Raw genomic sequence first — 23288 nt, forward strand, 5'->3', positions numbered from 1 at the left:
CAATAGATTATAGTTTAACGTAATCTATAATATAATGAATGGGAGTGTGAGATTTTTAAAATTTTATATTTAATACTATTATATTTGTTTTTCACTTTCATAGATCTCCTCAAAGTTACATAAAAGCAGTTTTGCCCGAATTAGTTTGGTTAAAAAATATTTGCTCTCCTAATTTCGCAGCGTTCTGAATAGGCCTTTATTCTTTTTAAATTCAACATTTTTTTAACTTTTAAGATTATAATAAATTTTTTTAATATAGTCAATCGAACAGTGCTATGAAGTCCTATTAAATTAAAATATGAATTTTTTTCTATTTTGTATTTCAACACTTCAAATGTTCCTTAAAGATTCGTACCTGAATTCTTTTTTTTTTGGTTTTTCTTTTTAATTTTAATGAAAATGTAAAATTGTGCACAAAAGATTTTGATCTAAATTGTAAGCAATTTACAAAAAAGAAATTGGTTACTTGTCATTCAATAGAACAGCTTTTCTTATTTCAATTTTATTTGGATGGTTTATTTTGAAAGTTTAGGTAATATCCAATTTCAAACAAAAATGAAATTATATTGCGTTTGGGTTTAAAGTGAGCAAAATTTGGTTAACTGCTTATTTGCTTTATAATATATTTGCTTTCCTATCCAACAACATAAATTTTAATTCCAAATATTGATATTATCATTGCTTTGGAAATAGAATAAAGCTGAAATTGTGAATTGAGTTTAGCTCATTTTCAAAATAAACCATCCATTTTTCAGTGAAATATAATAAATTTTCCAGGATAACACCAAAAAAATTTAAAAAAACAAAATATGATATTTAAACAAATTTTAGCTTAATACACTTAGAAACAAAAAAAATTATAAATATGTATCTTTTATAAATATAAATATATTTTCGAAAAAAAAATGTATTTATAAATTTGCATAATTTTATACAATAATAGTTATTTCTAATGTTCGATTGTAAAACAATAAAAAATAGACACTGAAATAAAATATAAAATTTATTTATATTTTATATTAAATAATAAGATTAAATAATTTACATTCTGATTAATTTTTTGCTTCTGTGACGATAAATATCATTCTTAAAATACAAATTTTTTTCTTGAACTTAGTCAAAAAATATTACTAACGAATATATAAAATTATAAGGAAGTTACAAATTATTAAAATTATATAACATATATATGCATATTATATAAGTTACAATATAATTTATAGTTAAGCAAATTTATAAAAAATTGAAATACAAATATAATTTAAAAAACAAAAAAAAAGAATTGTACACAAAACCTATATAAAAACATTAAATATTAATTATTATTATTATAGTAATGTATACTTAGATATATATATATATATAGATATTTTTTTTTATTAATACATATTACATAATAAAAATATGAATTAAAAAATAATTTAAAAAATTATAAACTAAAGTAGCTAAACAAATTAGATTACATTTATGTATATTATATATAGTTGTATATATATATACATATTATATATATATATATATATATAAGGTATTTATATTCTTTTATCCATAGCAAATAAAATTTAAACAAATTTAATGTAATAATTCCATTCAGAAATTAAAAAGAAAAAAATTTTAATTAAAAATTTATATTTGAAAGAATCGATACACAAAATTTAGCTGTTAAATCTAATATGTTTTTTCTAGACTAGTCCTTTTCATAATTCTGCTTTTTTAGTTTTTTCTTTTTACAATATTACTGCATTTTTTTTCTCCCAAAACTAAATTTGTAATTTAGAAACCTGTCATCAAAAGTTTTTATCATTCAATTTTTATCTATCACTAATTTTTTTGTGATAATGATGACAGAGGCCTGTGTAGTTATGAAATTTCTGTGTTGATTTTTTGAAGCAATCAATATAAACGAGATTAATTTTTCTGGCTTGGCTATGGCTACTATCTCTGTAAAACTAAAACGAAACAAGGAGAAGAACATTAGTCTGGAAAGAATCTAATAGCTAATTTTTTTTTTTTTAAGAAATATTTTAGTGCAAATTTTGAAAGTAATCTAGATTGTTTTCTATTGTAATTTAAATAAAAAATAGAAAACACAAAAATATATAACAGCTATAAAAAAGAAAAATTAAATAGAAAAATTTCAAAAAAAAAAAAAACAAAAAATTAAAATATATAGGCATTAAAAAAAGTAAATAATATATGATTAATAAAAAATTTAAAAATTAATAACTACATTTTTGGTGTCATTTATATAATATCAACAGAAACATTTAAAAAAACGAAGCTTTTTTATAATGATTTTTTGATTAGTATTGAAAGTAGTGTTTAAGACGAAACAAAAACGGCATTATCTAATATTTGTACATTATTAAAAAAAATACAATTATGACACATTCAATTTATATGTACATATATGCTTTGTACGTATTTTGAGTTTTTTTTTTCTTATTTTATAAGTTTCATTAAAAAAATGCTTAAAAAAATTTAAGAAAAATTTAAATTTCTAATTTTAAAAAATTTGTTTGTTGTAATTCCAAAAAAAAAATAAATATTAAAATCATAATTAGAAATTCCAAAGGGATTTTAAAACAAAAAATTTCTCTAAAATACTAAAGTATAAATTTTTTTAAAAAAATAATTATTCCAAAATGTAAATTTAAAATTCAGATGTTTGCAATTTTAAAAATTTATTTTACAATTTTTTTCCTAATAACTTCTATTTGTGTGGATTTGATTTTTTAATAACTTTAAGCATTTTAAAATAATTATAACTGTTTATTTAATATATATTTTTTTTAAAGTCACTAATAATTTATATTATATAATTAATAAGAACTCAACAAAATTTTTTTTAGCATTTAGTATTATAATACCAATATATTGTATTTAGAGGATTTATAAAAAAAGATAGAAACAAATTGTTCTAAAAGAAAAAAAAAATCTATTAAGAAAACTTTGTTATTTAAAATATATAAAAGATATAAAAAAAATACATATAGTATTATATAGGAACAAGTTAAAAACAAAAATGTCAAAAACAACCAAAATTTTACTATTGTCTTAAAAAAAAACAAAGAAACCCTGTATTACAACACAGTGTAAATGTTTTAAAAATGAATTCAAATAAAAATTTTAAACCGGAAAAAATTATTATTTTATTAATATTAATCATAATTAATAAAAATGATACCTATAGTTTACCTGGAGGTAAACTACCCTGTAATTTTATGGAGCAATTTATTATGATTATATTAAATAATTGAATCATGGATATTTTCAAAAAGAAATCCGTATTTAAATTTTTAAATTAATTTTAAATTTAGTACTAATTTTTGTATAAAGGGCGACGTTTAATAAATCAAACTACAAAATCTCCAAAAGTATCAATGATTTTCATAAACGCAATAATAGTTTTTGCAAATAACTGCGAAACGCATACTGACAGAAGCTTTTACGCGATAAAAATGCAATATGTTTTTAACAACTCTATGAAATTAATACAGTTCATATAATTTAATTGTGCTACTCAAACATATTTGAACAAATTACGTTAGCAACATTTGTTTATGAACACAATGTAGCGCAGTTTTCGTTATATACTATTACATTTTTTTAAAAAAGAAAAAATAAACAAATTTTCGAGATATTTCGAGTTTTTTCAAAAAAATTTCAAAAAAGAAACAAAATTGTGGCTTTGACGAGCTCTATTTGAAAACTAAAGCTCAGATCAAATTCATTGTAAGGCCGAAAATAGGGAACAATAAATTTCCTGTAAAGCAAACACCCGAAAGTAACTCTAATTCGCCTATAACTAGACACACCTAATCCTAAAATAGTGTAATAAAGTTACCTTGTAGATTTTACAGATGTTTAAATATATACATATATATATATATATCACTATTAAAATTCTTTTATTATAGTTATTAAGATTTTAAGTGGAAAATTGCAAATATGCAATTGCAGTTTGCATTATCGAAAATACCTTTGCGATTTACGTGATAATGAAAACTCACGTAAATCAGTTCTTCTCAAAACAATTTAACTTAAATAAGGCGAAGATGTGAGTTCAGCCTAACGTGTATCCACCAAAAATTATTTATTCTTTTGACTTGAACATATTATACTTTGACGTTTTCAGAAAATAGGTCTGTCTGGTATAAAACTTGAGAAAACTTTAAAAAGAGAAACAATGACGTAATTTCTCGCAAAAAATATCAAATTTCAATATATTTATCAAACATAAACAAATAATTTTTTGGTAATGCAAAAAACCGAAAATTTTGATTTTGAAGCTTAGAAAAAATTGTTTGCGAATCTATTTTGTTTATTTTATTTTATTTGTAATTAAAAGTTTCAAAAAAAAATTATTGTTGATGAAAATTTTTTAAAGAAAAACTTTTGACATAACTAAGAAAAACATATATGTACATATTTCGATAGTTGTAAGATTTCAAAAGTTTTTAAAACAATAAATTTTACTTTTTAAAACTTGAAAAAACATTTTGTCTCATTTTTGTTCAAAAACGAAAGTTACCTGGTATAAGTTTTTTAAAACTTTCTTGTACCAAACAAACCTAATAACTGCGTTGAACCTAATTATGTTTTTATAAATGAGTTATCTGAAATCCGTTCTTTTATATAATTTGTATGAAAGTGTAGCACATTTTTTATATGGATATGTTGTTTCTGTTATTCTGTGACTGGTTTGAAAAGTTCAGAGCTTTGTAAATGAATAGAATTAAAATTCAGCTCAGCTGATTGTCAAAATTTAAATTAAAAAAAAAATTATTTCGAAATCAGAAATTTTATTCTTAAAAAGGACAAATGTGGTACAGGATCAATTTATATATAATTTATACATGAATAAATTATGATATAGTATGATATGTCTACGAAATTTTTAATATAAAATGTAGCAATAATTTGTCGAAAATTAATTAGCCGAATTGTGGAAATATCAGCAGTTTTTTTCATATTGGTTAAAACGAAATCAGTCAAAAAAAGTTATGTGGTTAAACTTACAATAACTGTTTTTTTTAAAACTATGTATGTATTAAAATTCTGTTTTGATTGCAAAACAGAATATTTTATTTTTTATATTATAAAAATTCTATAGCATGTTTAAAATTTCTTTCAAATAAAAGTTATGTTTTAGTTTGAATCTAAGCTTGTCAATTCAGTTTATGAATTTTTATTATATATTTACGAAATAATTTATATGCCTTGCGCAGTTATGTGTTTCAATTCATATTATTCCTACGAATAACCGAAAGAGAACAAGTCATATTTGAGTCGCCGCTTAAACCTAGGCAACCGGAAATGTACGACGGACATGATCACAACGTGGCTGAAGCAATGGCGAATAAAAGGAGCCATACTTAATAGTTTGAATCTTTCACTTTGTCCGGATTTGTAGCCGTGATAGCATCGATTTTGTGTTCGGTTAATCTTCTTTAAAATTTTGTGGAATTAATTAAAATAGTAAGTTCATTTTCCATTTTATTTTTGATTTGTTTTTTTTTTGTGCAAATTTAATTTTTAATTAACGTTTATTATAATTATTCTTTTTTTTTTTAAATAAAGAATTAGTTTATGCAGTTATTTTTTTTTTTTCTAATTTTTCAATTTTATTAAATTTGAAAAACCATTTTTTGTGCTTTTTTTTTTTTGTGAGATGAGTAATTAAAAATTAATTAGTAAGAATAAAATTTCTGGAATTAAATTTTTTCGGTTTTAATTTGAACTGAAGTATGAATAAAATAAATTAGAATTCGAAATTTTTCCAAACGTGAAATTTTTGTAAAATAAAATTTTTTATTTTTAAGAAATGGGGAAAGAGAAGATTCATATTAATATTGTCGTTATTGGTCATGTCGACTCTGGTAAATCAACTACTACTGGACATTTGATCTATAAATGTGGTGGTATTGATAAACGTACAATTGAAAAATTCGAGAAAGAAGCCCAAGAAATGGGTAAAGGTTCTTTCAAATATGCTTGGGTTTTAGATAAACTAAAGGCCGAACGTGAACGTGGTATCACAATTGATATTGCTTTATGGAAATTCGAAACTGCCAAGTATTATGTTACTATCATTGATGCTCCAGGTCATCGTGATTTCATTAAAAACATGATTACTGGTACATCACAAGCTGATTGTGCTGTGTTGATTGTAGCTGCTGGTACCGGTGAATTCGAAGCTGGTATTTCAAAGAACGGTCAAACACGTGAGCATGCTTTACTCGCTTTCACTCTTGGAGTAAAACAATTAATTGTTGGTGTTAATAAAATGGATTCATCTGAACCACCATATAGCGAATCCCGTTATGAAGAAATTAAAAAGGAAGTATCATCATACATTAAAAAAATTGGTTATAATCCAGCAGCTGTTGCTTTTGTTCCAATTTCTGGTTGGCATGGCGATAACATGTTAGAACCATCTACTAACATGCCTTGGTTCAAAGGATGGAAAATTGAACGTAAAGAAGGAAATTCTGAAGGTAAATAAAACCGTTTACTTTATCGATTTAATATTGTTAGAAATGAGTATGTTAACAGATTTTTCTTATATATAGGTAAAACTTTAATTGACGCTCTTGATGCCATTTTGCCACCAAGTCGTCCAACAGAAAAACCTCTTCGTCTTCCATTACAAGATGTTTACAAAATTGGTGGTATTGGAACAGTACCAGTTGGTCGTGTTGAAACTGGAATCTTGAAACCAGGAATGGTTGTAACTTTTGCTCCAGCAAATATTACTACTGAAGTAAAATCCGTTGAAATGCATCATGAAGCTTTACAGGAAGCTTTACCTGGAGATAACGTTGGTTTCAACGTTAAAAACGTGTCAGTTAAAGAATTGCGTCGTGGTTATGTTGCTGGTGATTCGAAAAATAATCCACCAAAAGGAGCTGCCGATTTTACAGCTCAAGTTATTGTGTTAAATCATCCTGGTCAAATTTCGAACGGTTATACTCCAGTTTTGGATTGTCATACAGCTCATATTGCTTGCAAATTCGCAGAAATTAAAGAAAAAGTTGATAGACGTTCAGGCAAAACAACTGAAGAATCTCCTAAAGCTATCAAATCAGGAGATGCAGCAATTGTAATTTTGGTTCCAACTAAACCATTATGTGTTGAATCATTTTCAGAATTTCCACCATTAGGACGTTTTGCAGTTCGTGACATGAGACAAACGGTTGCTGTTGGTGTAATAAAATCTGTCAACTTTAAAGATCCATCAAGCGGCAAAGTTACTAAAGCCGCTGAAAAAGCAACCAAGGGAAAGAAATAGCTGGAGCTATTACAACACTATTATTATAATAACTCCAAAACTTATTTAGAATTTGAAAAGAAATGCTTCCATCGTAAAGAGTTTCGGAGGAAAGGATAATTTTTAAATATTCTTATATATTTTTATTAATATTAATATAAAATTAATAGATGTATGTATGTATTCGAAAAGTTATTTACATGAAAAAAATCAAAATGAGATATTGCACAATTTTGTAATTTTACCATAATAAAGTGACTTGGAAGCTTAATTTATAAAACTGCATTTTTAAAATTAATAGTTGTACGGTTCCTTATCATTTAGGTTACAAAAATTTTGAAATTAATTTCCTATATAATATGTATATATAAAACAACTTCGAAAATTTACTTTTTCGCAATGAAAGCCACAGAATTAGGGGATTGAAAAAAGCACTTGATAAATCTAAATTTCAGAATTTGCAAGAATAGTAGTTGTTCAAGTTTTAAATGAATTTTAAGGTTTTTAAATGCCCCAAAAATATTAATTTGAAAAGCATAATAGAAAAATGTTGGATGTCTAAGCATAACTCGAGTATGAACAATTCACAGTTTATGTGGATCTATGAATTTTCAGTGCACAGTTTATGTTAACGTAGAATTTTCAGTGCATGTCTGAATTATCAAAAATCCTTTATTACTCAATGTTGAGTAATTCATACATATGTATATCTAAATCACACATTATAAGTCTAACCGGAATAAATAACATGATTTGTGAAGCAAAATTAATTACCATAATTTTTATTATACATATGTATGTATTTAGCAAGGTTGCGAAATTTAGTATGTGCAAATGTAATTGTCTAGGAAAATTGAATAATGGAAGCAGATGGTTTTAAAAAAGTTATCTAGGATTGGTGTCTTACATTTTTTTGTAATTTCACTCGAATATCATGCAAAGAAAATACTTAAATTAGCCACAGATTTTTTTTGATTTGAATACAAGAATTTATTAAAATTTGAATTTTCATAAATCATCGAATGATAATGAGAGTGGTGCTGCATGGTTGCTTACGTACGCATTCAAAAGTCAAAAATACGTACTTACAAAATGTACAATGTGTACATTTTCCAAAATTAAAAATGCCAATATATGTACATTAACAACTTTTTGCCGAAGGAGCATAATTTCAGTAATTAAAAATTATTTATTAAAGATTTTTTAATACTCAAATCAAGAAAATAAATTTGCATTGTCCTGTACCAAATTGAAAGTGAATTCGATTATTTAAACAAAAAAATTTATTTACATATATACATCATAATAACGTTAATTTCTAGAAAAAAACCGTTATTTCTCAGAATAAATATTAAAATTTAAAAAAAAACTTTATCTCAATATTTGTAAAACGGTATATGGTGGCATTTAGGTTATTTAAGATAAAAATCTATTTTCATGCACTTGCGGAATATTAATGATTTGATTAATGAAAAAGTTGCTGTCAATATTTGACATATATCTTTTGTGTTTTGAAATCGTTTCATACAGTCTTGTGTTTGTGACAAGATCCATATATAAGTTTTCTTACGTTTGACGGAGTGTTTAGAGTAAATGAATTGTTGTATGATTCAAATGGTATGAAATAGTTTTCTTATTGAAAATGAACGTCAAAATTAAAAAAACTATTTTCATTAACTAGTTAACGAATTTTGTATATTATTGATTATGTACACTGACAATTATTAAGAATATATTATTTAGTATAATATATACAGTATATTATAATACGACATAGCAAAATAATTGGTTTTGTATTTGAGATTTTGGAAAGACCAAATATTTTATTAGAGAATTACTTTAGTATAATTAAGGTGGATTGTTGATGGTTTGGTGATGACGAAAATCTTTGCGACACGATTACATTTTACAACTATGAATGACAAATTTTTACTAACTGGCGGTAAAAATAGTTTTGGCGTTAAATTATTCTAAGAGAATCGAAAAATGGAGAATCTCAGCTCTTTTTCAATTTTCGTCACATCACAAAATATTTTTCGTACTGTCAAGTGCTAGTTTATGCTTCACACGTCAATTAAATTGTTTTTATCATTGTGTTGTATAAATATGTTAATATGGTATGATATGTTAGGACGAGTTAGGACGTGGTATAAACGCACCACCCAACTTTTTTAAACACATTTTCTTTGTTTATAAATAAGTTTTGATTACAATTTTTATTTAAATTTGCTGTTTCTTCAGAAATTTATATAAAAAATGAAAACACTTAAATTAAACTCAAAAAAAGTAAAACGAAAAAGAAAACAAGAAACAGTAATCAAAAAACTAGAAGCCGATAAAATTTCAGATGAAATTGCTGCCAAAAAAGCTGCAGACGAGAAATTGGTAACTGAAAAATCGACGGTGTCTATAGCAGTTCCTGGTTCAATATTAGAAAACGCCCAATCATTCGAGCTTAAAACATATTTGGCTGGTCAAATTGCTAGAGCAGCATGTATATTTCGAATTGACGAGGTTGTAATATTTGATGATATATGCAGTTCTATTAAAAATAAAAAAACTTTGCTGGAAGGTTTGTTGTTTCTACATATTTCAAATTAATATTTGTTTATGTGTAAGTTTTTTCTAGATGGCTCACAAGTGGTTAGGCACAGTTGCATTCAATTAGCGCGTATATTACAATACCTGGAATGTCCACAGTATTTGAGGAAGTTTCTTTTTCCTTTGCACAAAGACTTGCAATATTCTGGCCTTTTGAATCCATTAGATGCTCCACATCATTTGCGACTACATAATACGTTCATGTATAGGGAAGGTGTTATAACAGAAAAGAAAGCGAAGGAAGGCGCTTGTTCCAGTTATGTTAACGTTGGCCTGCTAAATGACGTAAAAGTAAATAAATCTTTACCAGCTGGAGTTCGTGTAACTGTAAAATTAGAGGATTCATATGGTATAATACTTCTCTGTTAAAAATCTAAAATACTTAGTTGATACTACCTTCTTTCAGCTTCGAAAAAAAAGAAAATAAAAGGAGAAATAGTTTCCCCTAATGAGCCCAGATTTCGAACTGGAGTTTATTGGGGCTATAATGTGAGAATAGCGCATTCATTTTCTGAAATTTTTACGAAATCTCCGTATAAAGAAGGATATAATTTAACGGTGGGTACTTCTGATACTGGATCTAATATATATCAGATACCAACTAATTCTTTGAATTATGATCATGCTCTTATTGTTTTTGGAGGCTTAAAGGGTCTTGAAGCAGCGGTTCAAAGCGATTCAAAATTGGATGATGTAAAAGAACCTAAACTGTTATTTGATTATTACATAAACTCAATTCCAACTCAAGGATCACGCACTATTAGAACAGAAGAAGCCATATTAATTACTCTTGGAATACTTAAAGAAAAGTTAAATCCAGTTGCACCAGACATTACTTTTACCCATTCAGATAAAGTAGCTGCCAGTACAGATACGGGAACAATAGTTATTAATGAGAATACCAGCTTGATAGATATGAGCAAATTTGATTAAGTATACATGTGTGGTTGAAAAATATGACTTTTTGAACATGTTTTTATGTTATAATTTAAAAAAATATAATGAGCTAAATATAACTGAATAAGAACTTTTACTTAAACACAATCATCATTCGTAAATGTTAAATTTCATTATATATTATTAGGTGACCTTAACCTAATGTTAGATAGATGTGCAAAAACGAAAGGAACTTATGCGCAGATTCATTTTTATATAATTTTTTACATAAATGTTAATCTATTACTCTTCGTAAGAGAAAATTTTTATTTATCTGCTAAAAAGAAATATAAGCAGGTATTAAAAATTTATTTCTTGTAGAAATTAAATTAATATGATAATGATTGAAAAAATAGAAACGATATGCTTTGCGCTTTTTATATTATGCACAATTCCATCTTTATGTAAGTGTTTTTATATGCATGAAATTATTTTAAGACTTAAAATATACACGCTTACATATTTTTTTAGGTTTTGCACAATATTTAACTAATGCTGTGCACAAAACTTCAGCCGCAACAGAAAGTAAGTGTTTCCAATTGATTTATTTTTTAAAGAAAATTAAATATTATTTTGAATAGGAGTAAATGACCTGTATTGTTATTCATGTGAGACAATGGAGGATGGATTGAATTGCGCTGACTTTTCAGTAGGAAACTATAATTTTTCTCATATGATAAAAAAATGTAAGGCCGATGAATTTGTATGCATGGTAATATTTTAGAATTTATTATTTTTTTATTAAACATTTACCAAAAAAAAAATTTAAGGTTAAAAGATTCTCCTATACAATGAGTAATGAGAACGTTACCACAAGTCCCAAAATGTGGTCTTTAGAGAGGAAATGTGCCGTTAATTGTGAACCAGGTTGTTTTTCTATTGGAGAAAGAACTAAGTTATATGCTTGTACGTCTTGCTGTGAAAAATCTCTTTGCAATACGGGAACTGGTGACTCTCCAAAACACGTTCCATCAAAAAATATAAATTTATTTTTTATATCTTGCCTTCTTTATCAAAACACTTGCTTACTTTTTAACTTTAGCAAATTATTTATTTTTAGATAAAAATTAAGAACCAAGCAATGAAAATTTGATAACTTCCAAGGTTATTTCACTGAAATACCTACTTATTGTTTTATGAAAAAATATAAACGTAATTTTTAAATTCTAATAATGGTTTTTATTTCAATATCAAGGCAAAAAGAAAAATGGAATATATATATACATATGTAATATGTAGTTACATATTATTTAACTTTTTATAAATCAAGTTTCTTCGTTTAGCTCAGCTACCTCTTTACGTATTTGATTTACAACTTCAGCAAGTGCTTGTGGATGAACACCAGCTAAAAAAAATATATATTTTTAAATTGTCTTTTGAAAAAAAAATATCTATCTACATAACTATTAAGGATGATCTTATTCTTTGAATATGAACATTTTATTTTACATTTACCTTCAATCAATTTGATGCATATGTCCAAAGTATCTGCACTAAGTCCTGTATTCAAAATTTGTGAAATACCATGAATATTTGAACGAATCATCTGAGATTTTTGAAACATTAAGTAAATATTTTCACTTTCGTTATCTTCGAATTGTGACATTTTTTTACTTTTGTTATTTTTATTTTTAAATTAGAATTTGATTTACGATAGCAAAATATTGTAACAAGTTTTAATGAGGGGCTAGGGATGAATAATAATTAAAGTTTGAAAAACAGGATGTGTGATAGCGCAAACCTTATGTTAATGTTGATCGACATAAATTTTTGTTTTCAACACATAATCTGAAAACTTTACAAATAACTATAACTATATGCTAACTATTGATAAAAAAAAGACGTAGTGCAAAAATTCATGTCTTCTATTTACTAAGTTAAATGGTCTGACATTTGTATTTGTGATATAAAAGCCAAAAAAATTATTTTAAGATAAGTAAAATTACTGATGGTTTTTAGTTCGAGCTAAATTTAACTTAAGCTATATAACTGCGCTGTGCTTAAGCTATATAACTCAATGTTAACGGATCTTAGCTAGAATGTAAAATTATAAGAAAAAGTTATTTTGAAGTGAACAAAGTGACTGAAACTTAAAATTTAAACCTTCTATTTTTTCGAAAACGAATTTAACTGATGTACGATAAGAACACTGATTCCAATTCATTTTTGACTCTAGAAGTTAGAGTAACATTAACTTTGGTTAAAACGCAGCAAATGATACTCCTACTCCGCCATTAAATAATATCGATCTATTACTGGCACGATAAGTTTTGATACATATTTCCTGCAGTGAATACTAGACTAAAAATTGTTATGATTTGATATTTAAGCAACATTTGTTGCTACAAAAAAAATCAATAATAAATTGTTTATCAAAAAACTGTCAAAAAAGTTTCTCATATTTCAGCAGGTTTACTCTATTTATTAATTATCAGGGTCAAATTAATCAGAATTGGGTGTTTTTACGAACTTCTCGGTCTGTTATTCTTCCATTAATATAAAAATTTAAAAGAAATTTACAAAAATTATTAGTTTAAGCAAAAAAAAAAGAGAAATTTAAACAATATTTTTTAGGAGACAAGACTAAATTTAAATGTTTAAAAAAATGTTTTAAACTGTGAATTAAGCCTTACACTTTTAAGTGAAAGAAGCTTAAGTATATTTAAAAGAATTTTGTACATTTGCGTAGTATATAAAAAGTATAAACAAAATTTTTTTTCTAATAGATATTCGAATAAAAGAAATTCTTTAGATATATTTAGACTAAAACTTTTTTTAAAACAATTTAACAAATTTTATATGAAAAAAAATGTATGAGGTACAAAATTATTATGATGGAAGTCGTAAGTTTACGTTTTTGGCGAATTATTTTGGTTTATCTGTTGATTTGGTGAGTACCTATTGCTATTATTTTGTTTTTATTACGACATTGATTAGTAATATTGCGATCGTATGATTTCCTTTTTTAATGACAAAACAAAAAGTTCATAAAATATGTTATATTTAAATATGCATAAATAATTAGATATGTACATATATATAATTTTTTGAGTTTTTTTTTCTATTTTTCATAAATGCACTCATTGAAAAAATTTTTATTGTTAAAAGTGTGGCGAACTTAAAATTTAATTTTTTTCAATATACACAATATATATTATAATATCGATAAGTTTGTGTGTGTGTGTGCATACCTGTTCACATTATGCAAACATATAATTAATATTATCAATGTTATTTAGAGAAACAAGTTATTATAATAAATTTGATAATAATAATGAGGACGTTAAACTCATTTGTTTTAAAATATATGCTTATAAGTATATAAATACATATATATATATATATATAAAATTGAAAATAGTCAATATGAATTCCTAGATAAAAATAAAATCAAATTTTAATATCTATATGTAAATAAAATTATATCAATAATTTTATATAAATAATAACATACGTTGTCCAGAAGAAAAAAAATTTAAATAATTTCTTTCACACTCCATTCAAAACAATGAAATATATGTGTAGATAATACATTCATACATAATATGTATATATTTGGCTTTAAGTTTAACTAGACCTACATATAGCAATAATAAATGGGTATGTAGAGTTTGTTTATCCCGTAAAATTTACTTAACCTACCTTCATAGGTCTATTTTCCTGCTTAGCTATTCTATATTTTTAGGAAATTCAATAAAATTTACTTAATTTTTAAGATTAATTAAGTATAATTAATTTTTAAGAGTAAAACGCACCGGTTTGTATATAGATATTTTAGAACCTACCTAACCAGAGGTAACTAATTATTTATCTACCTAATTACTTAATACGTAGTTAATTACGGCACTCTTTTTAAAAACATGTATAGTTAGGTACTTGAACCTAAATAGCTTTTACTATTATTTAAGACTCTATTTAAGTAGATATCTACCTAATTTACGTAGAATGTTTGATATGCATAGCCAAGTTCAATATCTTAAAATTAATTATATCTATAATAACAAAAATCTATAGTTAAGTGAAAGTGTTACGGAATATTATAAAAATGTCTGTTAAAAACTTCTTTCCAATTTTTAGGACATTAGTAAGCTTATAGTTAACATACCTAGAAAAATGTAAATATGGCCCGCAGATCAGTTTTTAAACTCTGATCTTTCCAAAAAATTAATATGTTTATTGTTTTAATACGAAGAATTTAAATATTAAATTTCAATGAAATCGGTTGATTACGTAGTATCAGCCGATATATATATACGCAAAAATGTATATTTGGCCCGTAGTAAACGTCCAGTTGCTGACGCCTGATTTCTTCCAAAAGTTGTATATGAAATTTCAAGTAAATCGGTTGAATATGTTCTTCAAAATGCTCAAAAATGTAAAAGAGGACCGCTAAAAAGTGCAGTTCCAGAGGCCTGATATATCCCGAAAGTTGATCAATCCGTGCCGTGGTGGAAATAAACTTTATCGAAATCGGTTCAGCCGAACTTGAGATACACGCGTGCACACACAGACCAACAGACAGGTTGTTAAAAATAGTTTATTTACACTTCCCTACTATGGAGAAGTGCATTCCCACCGAAAACTCGATATGCAAAATTGTTGCCATCAAATAACCTACCTATTGTATACATACACAATACGGTCGGTAAAAAACATAACACAACGTATTAATTATGAATAATTGCAAATTACATAGTAGGTATGTAACTTATATTGTGTTTTAGAGTCACATATTAAAATTTATCATTAAAATTCAATAAGTATAACAATTATAATCTATTATGCGGTTTTGAAAAATTTTGAAATATTTTTTCTTTATATTCAAAAACTAATACTTATGCCTGTGGGCACCTACCTACCCACCTTATCTACTTAACAAATGATTTTTTGAAAATATATTTTAATATGCGAAACAAATTAAGCTTTTTTTTAATTGTTTTGTATTTTTCTATGAATATTTATGAATGAATTTTACAATATATTTCATTTTACTAAACATTCGTTAAAAGTTAGGTTAATTTTTTGTAATCAATTTTAAATTATGCAATATAATAAAATAATAAATTTGTTTATACATAAAGAATAATAAAGATATGTACAATACAAACAAGCATTTAGAATAATAATAATTGAAAAAATTTTCGTTTCTTGAATATTCAAAGAATATTTTCAAATTTTTTCTGACATAATCAAGCATTTTTTTTTTGTACAACATTATGGCACCTTCATATGGTATGATAAAATTAATATAATTGACATTGTTATATTATATTATTTAAAATTTTAAAATTACTTAACATTAAAAATTTCGTTTACCATACCATAACTAAACCCTCATGTTAATTAAGTCCCGCAATCTTCTATTGTAATTTAAATGTTATTCTTTTATTAAAATTAAGCAAAAAATCAGATTGAAACTACGCATCTAAAATTTGTTTTTCCTTATTATTAAATACAATTCCAAATAGTCAAATTCTTTCGTTCTAGTAGAGTATGAGAAACTAGTCTGTAACAAGTTTATAATTAAGTATTTTAATGTTAGTATATCTTCATATTACAAGATATAGTAAAGAAATCTGGTATAAAATTTCATAAGATATTTTTCCAAATATTCATCAAAAAATTAAAATTATGAAAAGTGAAAGTTTCGGACTTTGTTGAGATTTTTTTTTTCATTGGGTATTAATCAACACAATGATAGAAATTGAAAAAAAAATTTTTTGATAAGACACTTTACGTTATTTAGACAATGCATTTATAAATTTCGATTTACCAATACCATAAATTTTCCATTTCGATAGTATTGTAGCAATATAAAACGTCATTTAATTATTTTTAAACTTTCTATATACTTAAATATTTACATATTAAAATTTCAACCTAAATTATTTGAACATAAAAAAAATCATTGAATAGCATTTGAAATGCTGTAGGTTTTCACATAGTCTTTCAAAACTAATTTATAAAAAGGGCTGAAATTTCACATATAATTTTTGTAATTAATAATATTCACGCTTATTTTAGTCTGTAGCTATTTTTTTTCTTTCTTTAGATTGCAGTACCAAATAACACCGTCTTTTTTAATAAATAATTTTCATAATAAAGTGACATATTGTATGATTAAATGAAAATACGCTATTCATTAAAATTTTTGAGTATGTTTTTTTTGCATATTAATTGTTTTTGAATGATTTTCGTATGGCAGAAGTCACAATATTCATTCTTATTCAATTCGTTCATTTATATTTAATTAAAAACGTTCATCCATATTCATGAGCACGAGAAGCTTAAAGGAAAATTATAGCAATGTTTAATATGGTTTAATATTTTTGAATAGAAAAATGATTTTAATTAATTTTATTACATATTATGAATGCATTATTAAAATGCTATACAATTTAACCAAAAATGAGAAATATGTATGTAGTTTTGCAATTTACACTAATTATTTAATACACATTTCCTTATAATAAAAAAAGAGAAAAAACAAAATTATTTAATTAGATTTTTACGTTATTAGCTTAAATATTATTTTTTTTTTAAATATTATTTTAAACGTAATATGTAAATGTATCTTTTAGATGAATTTTTTAATTTGTCAAATATCAGCATTATTTTTGGCATCATTATTTCGCTCAATTTTACATCCATCAAAAGTACCTGCTTCTGTTAGACATGCATTTGGTCTTATTATTGGTTTATTTTTTGGATATTTTTGTTTTGGTCAACAGGCAGTACATATTGCTCTTCTTCCAGCATTGTGTTATATCATAATAAGAACTCAAAATCCAATGGTAGTACAAAAGTAAGATTAAACATATTACGATTATTTTTTATTTAAAATATTTTTTATCTAATGTTTTTTTTAGAATTGTATTATTCGTTGCTATGTTTTATTTACTATGTATACATTTACATCGTCAAGTTTATGATTATGGTTCATATGCCTTGGATGTAACTGGACCGTTAATGATAATTACTCAAAAAGTGACAAGTTTGGCTTTTAGTATTCACGATGGATTCACAAGGGAGCATAATGTATAAAATCATTATTATTTTAGAAATACATACATAAAAATTTTATTTTTACGTGAAAATAATTTTTTATAGCATATGACGAAAGCCCAACAATATCACGCTTTGAAAAAACTTCCATCTGCTCTAGAATTTTTTTCGTACACACTTCATTTTCAAGGTATAATGGCCGGCCCAATGGTTTTTTATAAAGATTATATTGAATTTGTGGAAGGTTATAATTTACTCAAACAAAATAATGCTAATGTAAGTAAAATTTCTTTTGTATAAATACAGATATAATAATTTTTTTTATTTAGAAAAACTCTGATACATCTAACCAAAGAGAGATAGTTTTAGAACCTTCACCAGTTAAAGCCGTAATTAAAAAGCTATTGGGTAGTGCAATATGTGCTTTCATATTTATGAAATTTGTAAAAGAGTACCCAATAAAAAGAATTAGTGATGATGACTTTATAGAAAATAGCTCCGCATTTTATAAAATATGGTTCTGTATGATGTCTACCACAATAGTGCGTTTTAAATATTACCATGCTTGGCTTTTATCGGATGCAATTTGCAATAATTCCGGCTTAGGTTTCACCGGTTATGAAAAAGATGGATCATCTAAATGGGATTTGGTATCAAATATTAATGTTTTATCATTTGAAGTAAGTAATTTAAAATAGCATGTTATTAATTAAATAATAAGAATAATAATTTTAAATGGGTTTATTTTAGTTTGCAACAAATATGAGAGATGCTATAAATAATTGGAATATAGGAACTAATCATTGGCTCAGGACAATTGTTTATGAAAGAGTTCCAAAGAAATATGGAACTATTTTAACTTTTGCTCTAAGCGCATTATGGCATGGTTTTTACCCAGGTTACTACATAACCTTTGCCACTGGAGCTCTATTTGTTGTGGCAGCAAGAACAGCTAGAAGACTATTTAGACATCGATTCCAAAAAACTGTACTTACTAGAATGTTTTATGATATCGTGACGTGCTTAACAACACGTATTGTGATGGGTTATACAACATTTCCATTTGTTCTCCTCGAGTTCATGGTAAGACATTTATTAAGCAGATTAATCTTATTACAATGATTATTAAATTTTTGAGCAAAATATTGAATCATATTCTTCATATTAAATTAAAATACTTTTTTTAGTTTAAATAGTAAATTAATTGAAAAATTTATAACTTTCTCAAAAAATTTCATTTTTAATTTACAGGGAAGCATTCGTTTGTACCTGAACTTTTATATGTGCCTTCATATAGCCGCAATCCTAACAATAGTTATTTTGCCGAAATTAATTCCTACTAGAGAAAATAAAACTGATAAAATAACTCAGTCCAATAGTTTATCATTGGGGGTTAATGTTGATAAAAATGTATTAAATAAGCATGGTAATAATAATATACAAGAAAATACTTCAGTTGGAGTTACAGTTAATGGTCTTTTTAATTCTAATGATATCAATTCAAATGGTAAAGAAGCAATTCGAATTCAACATGATGAATGCGAAATGGATAATTTATCAAATAAATTAAAAGAAAAAATTGAAATTGAAACACGTAATATTGAAGAATTTTTAGATAAAACTGTTACAGGTATAGTTGAATTCCGTGATGATCTAATGCGTATGAGTGACTCCGAAAAAATATATGTTCCATCTGATTCCAACTTAAGAAAACGTTCAAACTGTGAAAAAGTTGAAGGAGTTGATGCGTTCTTGAAAAAAGAAATATGTGTTTTAAATGCAGCTGTTCAGCAAGCTAACGTTATTCCTGCAGTTTTAAGTAATACACACGCAAAATGATTACTTACATCAAGGACATAAATTTTCAATCAAAGTTATTGAAATGATATTATTATATTAAAGAAAAAAAATGCAGAATAATGAAAATAAAATAAAAATAATTTAAAAATTTACAAACAGAAAGCAGTTAAATGATGATAAATTGCTTAATAATATCTTGTCAATGAAGATATTAAAAAATAATATTAGAACATAATAACTCAATTATAGGTTTTCATTTATTATTTGTTGATTTCTAAAAAAACGAAAAAAAACATGATTACAATTAAAAATGTAGATAATTTTATTTATGATGTAATTATTCAGTTTAATTATGATAATAGTAATGGTATTACTAGCATAAGCTGCATTTACTTGGCGAAATTAAGTGTACAAAATTATTAAATTTTTGTTAATACAGTTTACTACATAAATATTTTTAATCTTTTGATATAGCTATTTTTGTTTTACATTTCAATAATTTTTCACTAAATTTTTTTTTATGGAATAAATCGATTAATTTCTTATATTATTAAAAAAATATTTTAAATCCTAAAGAGCTTTCCTTTATAATAAATTAATGCTTTTTTTACTTAAGATTTGGCTTTAAACTATACGTTCTTTCTATGTGTTTTTGTTATAGTGTTATCTCAGTACAAAATGAAATGCTAAGTTTAACTTTAGGAAGATAAAGAAAAGGAATATAAGTAATCATTATTATTGTAGGACTATTTTGCCATATTGGAATCGGATCTGTTATATATAAAAGATCCAAAGATATAGAAAAAAAAAATATATATATATATATATATATATATATATACATACATTTTTTTGAAATTGTTATCAAAGTAAAAAGAAATGGGTTTGGTAATCTTTGTTATACATTTTTGTTCCTTTGAAATAATTACACAACATTTCGCTATTTAAATTCACAGCTTTAAAAAAAAAATTAAATGTAAGTAAAAATAAGAAAAGAAACATTATTACATAAAACAAACATTCACAAATTTACTTTAATTCAGTTTATAATTATTTACTTCCATTTGTACCTAAGCATATATTATTAAAATTTTTCATATACACACGATTTATATTTCATGCTAAAAGAAATCCTTTATATTATTAACTAAAATAAAATGAAAATTATTTATTTATTACTCAATATTATGAAAAATATGTTATGATTTATATAATATATACTTATATAATATGATAGATACAACAAATTTTATGACGACAGATTTATATTTTTTTATACAAGATAAATATGTTTTTTTCATGAGACTGGATTTGCACAATTTTTTTTGATAATTTCTGTAAAATGCATTGTATTTATATGAATATATATGTATATCAATACAAAATAAATATTTGTTGATTAAATTAATAAATATATAAGCAAAAACGAAAATAAAAATTATACAGTGTTTTCCAAATTTAATAAAAAAAAAAGAAAAATTGCATATTATAATAAAACAAAAAATTTATGTAATGTACAAAAATATGTCATACGTGGTAAAAAAAAAACATTCTAGAGTAAAGATACACTAGATGGACAGAATCTATTATGGAAGTAATTTTGCTTATAGAGTTCCTAAATTATTTGTTATGTTTTGAAATATAGAATCTGTAAGTCTAAAATTTGTAAATATTTTCAAATTTTTTATTTTAATGATTCATATTTTAAAATATGTACATACGTATATACATACATATAATTTTCTGTTCAAAACTCGTAAATATTTTAAAATTTGTTATAAATTTAGTTGATTATTTAATAGTTAAATGGCATCTCATTAAAAATAATTTTTTTTTCATTATATTAATATTTAGTTAAGCAAATTAATTTACAATTTATGAAACGGAAAAAAGTTAATCATTTAGTACAGGCTCAAATTATTTCATATTTTATGGCTTGGATTTATATTTATTTGAAATATTATTTTAGTTGAATATAATTTAATTGAAATGTTAAAAGTATGCGACAAAATCCAATATTGAATCTAAAGTAAAGTCTAAAGATTTTTTATATGTATATTTGATGGAGCTCAGACTTTACGTCAACAATTAGCTATTTACTATAAAAATTGTAACCAACATAAAAATCAGCTAATCGCTGTTTAAAACTCCCACAAAATTTAACAGTAAATCTGATGAGAATAGACTAATTTTTGTTAATAATGTCAAAGAATGATTTAATTTACAATTTTCTTTTTTAGATTTAGATTAAATTTTAGATTTTGTCGTATATGCTCACACTACCTGACACCGAATCTTTTCTAAATGGCAATAAAGAAAATTTAAAAAATAATCAGCTATCTGTCCTCTTGGTTTAATTGTCATTATGTCTATTTATTTATATTGTATTTTGATTTAATATGCATACTTACTTTTTTATATTTTGAATATTTTATGTGTTGAAAGCAAAGCATCAAAAGGTTTCGGTAAATAATATTAAAGAACTTTTAAGAAAAACTTCTTTAGGTAAGCACTGTATATAACAAGAAATATAAATAAAAAAATTTTGAAACTAACATTGTTCCAAATATAATTTAAAAAGGAATGATTATTCAATACATGTAATATTAATATTAAAAAAAAAATTTTATCAAAAAACTGACAAAGATTTTTTAAGAATGTTATTTTTAATTGTATATGTAACAATTTATATTTTGAAGTCTAAAAAAAATACCTTTGTTGATTTCGATAAAAACTATTTTACACAAAATAAAATTATAAGATTTTTTATATGTGAAAAAAAAGATTTAATTCATAATATTTATAAAAGTTTTTTTTGTCATATTTATACTTCCATTAAAAAATGTTTTGAATGTATTTTAAATAACATAAAAATAATATTATATATTACATTGATGTAGTTATAATTATGATTGTATAATAAAACCAAAAAAAAAATATATAAAAAAAGGAAAAAAAATTAAATAAAATCAGAATTTTGTTTTATCTTATTTACACTTATACATACATACGAGTATGTTAACGTAATGACTATTTCATTTTGAACTTTCTCTTGAACCTGGTAAAAATAAAATTTCCAAAAGTAATTGACACTGGTGAAATTTGACTGTACTTAAATCTATTTTCAATCGGTAATGTGGGGTTTTTCGATAATTCAATTCGGACTCAAAATGTTTGAGTATTCTTTGTTACAAAAAAAACACGTTCGCAAATTTAAACTGTGCTTAAAATTCTAAAGCATTTTTATAGTTTTTTTTTTATAAACAAATTATATAAGAAAAATATATAAACATGGATATAAATATATATGTGTGTATGTAAGTACATATATTTATGTTACCGTAATATATAGAAAAATATTGAAAATTGAGAATATTACAAATGATACTTTTTCAAAATATTCAATGACGATCCGTCGACGAAAATCTGAAATTAAAATCTCAAAAACTTTAAAGTCAAATGCAAAATAGTTGTCATATGATTTAAAACACATAGTAAAATTCTCATCACACTTAACGATTTACTATTGTTTTAGACTCTAAGTAATTAATACTATTTTTAAATGTATTGCATTATATACATTCATAATACATACATATAATTTATGAGCATTATTTTTGTAAAAATAAAATTTTACGTGATTCATTGTTACCATTTATAAAAAATTGCGTTT

The 23288-nt window shown here is 24.3% G+C and overlaps 5 protein-coding genes across 6 annotated transcripts; 4 read left to right on the forward strand and 1 right to left on the reverse strand.

Moving 5' to 3' along the window:
- Window positions 1-5320: 5320 nt before the first annotated feature.
- On the forward strand, window positions 5321-7553 carry LOC129607186 (elongation factor 1-alpha 1). Its single transcript, XM_055517975.1, has 3 exons — window positions 5321-5481; window positions 5826-6500; window positions 6576-7553. Exons 2-3 carry the CDS (start codon window positions 5828-5830, stop codon window positions 7292-7294), a joined length of 1392 nt encoding a protein of 463 aa, XP_055373950.1. The 5' UTR covers window positions 5321-5481; window positions 5826-5827; the 3' UTR covers window positions 7295-7553.
- Window positions 7554-9439: 1886 nt separating this feature from the next.
- Window positions 9440-10807, forward strand: LOC129607187 (putative methyltransferase C9orf114 homolog). The gene is made up of 3 exons (XM_055517976.1): window positions 9440-9845; window positions 9903-10223; window positions 10281-10807. The coding sequence occupies exons 1-3, from the start codon at window positions 9530-9532 to the stop codon at window positions 10805-10807; spliced, it is 1164 nt and encodes a 387-aa protein (XP_055373951.1). The 5' UTR covers window positions 9440-9529.
- Window positions 10808-11092: 285 nt separating this feature from the next.
- On the forward strand, window positions 11093-11977 carry LOC129607188 (uncharacterized). Its single transcript, XM_055517978.1, has 4 exons — window positions 11093-11214; window positions 11282-11335; window positions 11392-11522; window positions 11581-11977. Exons 1-4 carry the CDS (start codon window positions 11145-11147, stop codon window positions 11872-11874), a joined length of 549 nt encoding a protein of 182 aa, XP_055373953.1. The 5' UTR covers window positions 11093-11144; the 3' UTR covers window positions 11875-11977.
- LOC129607189 (mitotic-spindle organizing protein 1) lies at window positions 11967-12463 on the reverse strand. Its single transcript, XM_055517979.1, has 2 exons — window positions 12266-12463; window positions 11967-12155 (listed from the first exon to the last, which is right to left on the reverse strand). Exons 1-2 carry the CDS (start codon window positions 12414-12416, stop codon window positions 12076-12078), a joined length of 231 nt encoding a protein of 76 aa, XP_055373954.1. The 5' UTR covers window positions 12417-12463; the 3' UTR covers window positions 11967-12075.
- Window positions 12464-13270: 807 nt separating this feature from the next.
- Window positions 13271-20777, forward strand: LOC129607238 (lysophospholipid acyltransferase 6). Of its 2 annotated transcripts, none has more exons than XM_055518078.1 (7): window positions 13271-13700; window positions 17392-17615; window positions 17680-17848; window positions 17921-18091; window positions 18145-18495; window positions 18566-18898; window positions 19067-20777. In XM_055518078.1, the coding sequence occupies exons 1-7, from the start codon at window positions 13620-13622 to the stop codon at window positions 19652-19654; spliced, it is 1917 nt and encodes a 638-aa protein (XP_055374053.1). In that variant the 5' UTR covers window positions 13271-13619; the 3' UTR covers window positions 19655-20777. The 2 variants fall into 2 exon arrangements, with proteins under 2 accessions (XP_055374053.1, XP_055374054.1); XM_055518079.1 differs by having other exon boundaries at window positions 17542-17615.
- The last annotated feature ends 2511 nt before the right edge of the window (window positions 20778-23288 follow it).

Source organism: Condylostylus longicornis, unplaced genomic scaffold (genome assembly GCF_029603195.1).
Source record: "Condylostylus longicornis isolate FDR11 unplaced genomic scaffold, ASM2960319v2 ptg000027l, whole genome shotgun sequence".
NCBI lineage: Eukaryota > Metazoa > Arthropoda > Insecta > Diptera > Dolichopodidae > Condylostylus > Condylostylus longicornis.

What these genes read in the sequence shown, in the direction of transcription:
- LOC129607186 (XM_055517975.1), top strand. Translation starts at nt 5,828, where the DNA reads ATGGGGAAAGAGAAGATTCATATTAATATTGTCGTTATTGGTCATGTC. An exon ending in TAAAGAAGGAAATTCTGAAG is followed by an intron (nt 6,501 to 6,575) that starts GTAAATAAAACC and finishes TCTTATATATAG; the next exon opens with GTAAAACTTTAATTGACGCT.
- LOC129607187 (XM_055517976.1), top strand. Translation starts at nt 9,530, where the DNA reads ATGAAAACACTTAAATTAAACTCAAAAAAAGTAAAACGAAAAAGAAAA. An exon ending in TAAAAAAACTTTGCTGGAAG is followed by an intron (nt 9,846 to 9,902) that starts GTTTGTTGTTTC and finishes AGTTTTTTCTAG; the next exon opens with ATGGCTCACAAGTGGTTAGG. An exon ending in AAAATTAGAGGATTCATATG is followed by an intron (nt 10,224 to 10,280) that starts GTATAATACTTC and finishes ACCTTCTTTCAG; the next exon opens with CTTCGAAAAAAAAGAAAATA.
- LOC129607188 (XM_055517978.1), top strand. Translation starts at nt 11,145, where the DNA reads ATGATAATGATTGAAAAAATAGAAACGATATGCTTTGCGCTTTTTATA. An exon ending in ATGCACAATTCCATCTTTAT is followed by an intron (nt 11,215 to 11,281) that starts GTAAGTGTTTTT and finishes ATATTTTTTTAG; the next exon opens with GTTTTGCACAATATTTAACT. An exon ending in AACTTCAGCCGCAACAGAAA is followed by an intron (nt 11,336 to 11,391) that starts GTAAGTGTTTCC and finishes TATTTTGAATAG; the next exon opens with GAGTAAATGACCTGTATTGT.
- LOC129607189 (XM_055517979.1), bottom strand. Translation starts at nt 12,416, where the DNA reads ATGTCACAATTCGAAGATAACGAAAGTGAAAATATTTACTTAATGTTT. An exon ending in ATGCATCAAATTGATTGAAG is followed by an intron (nt 12,156 to 12,265) that starts GTAAATGTAAAA and finishes TATTTTTTTTAG; the next exon opens with CTGGTGTTCATCCACAAGCA.
- LOC129607238 (XM_055518078.1), top strand. Translation starts at nt 13,620, where the DNA reads ATGTATGAGGTACAAAATTATTATGATGGAAGTCGTAAGTTTACGTTT. An exon ending in AATCCAATGGTAGTACAAAA is followed by an intron (nt 17,616 to 17,679) that starts GTAAGATTAAAC and finishes TGTTTTTTTTAG; the next exon opens with AATTGTATTATTCGTTGCTA. An exon ending in TTAATGTTTTATCATTTGAA is followed by an intron (nt 18,496 to 18,565) that starts GTAAGTAATTTA and finishes GGTTTATTTTAG; the next exon opens with TTTGCAACAAATATGAGAGA.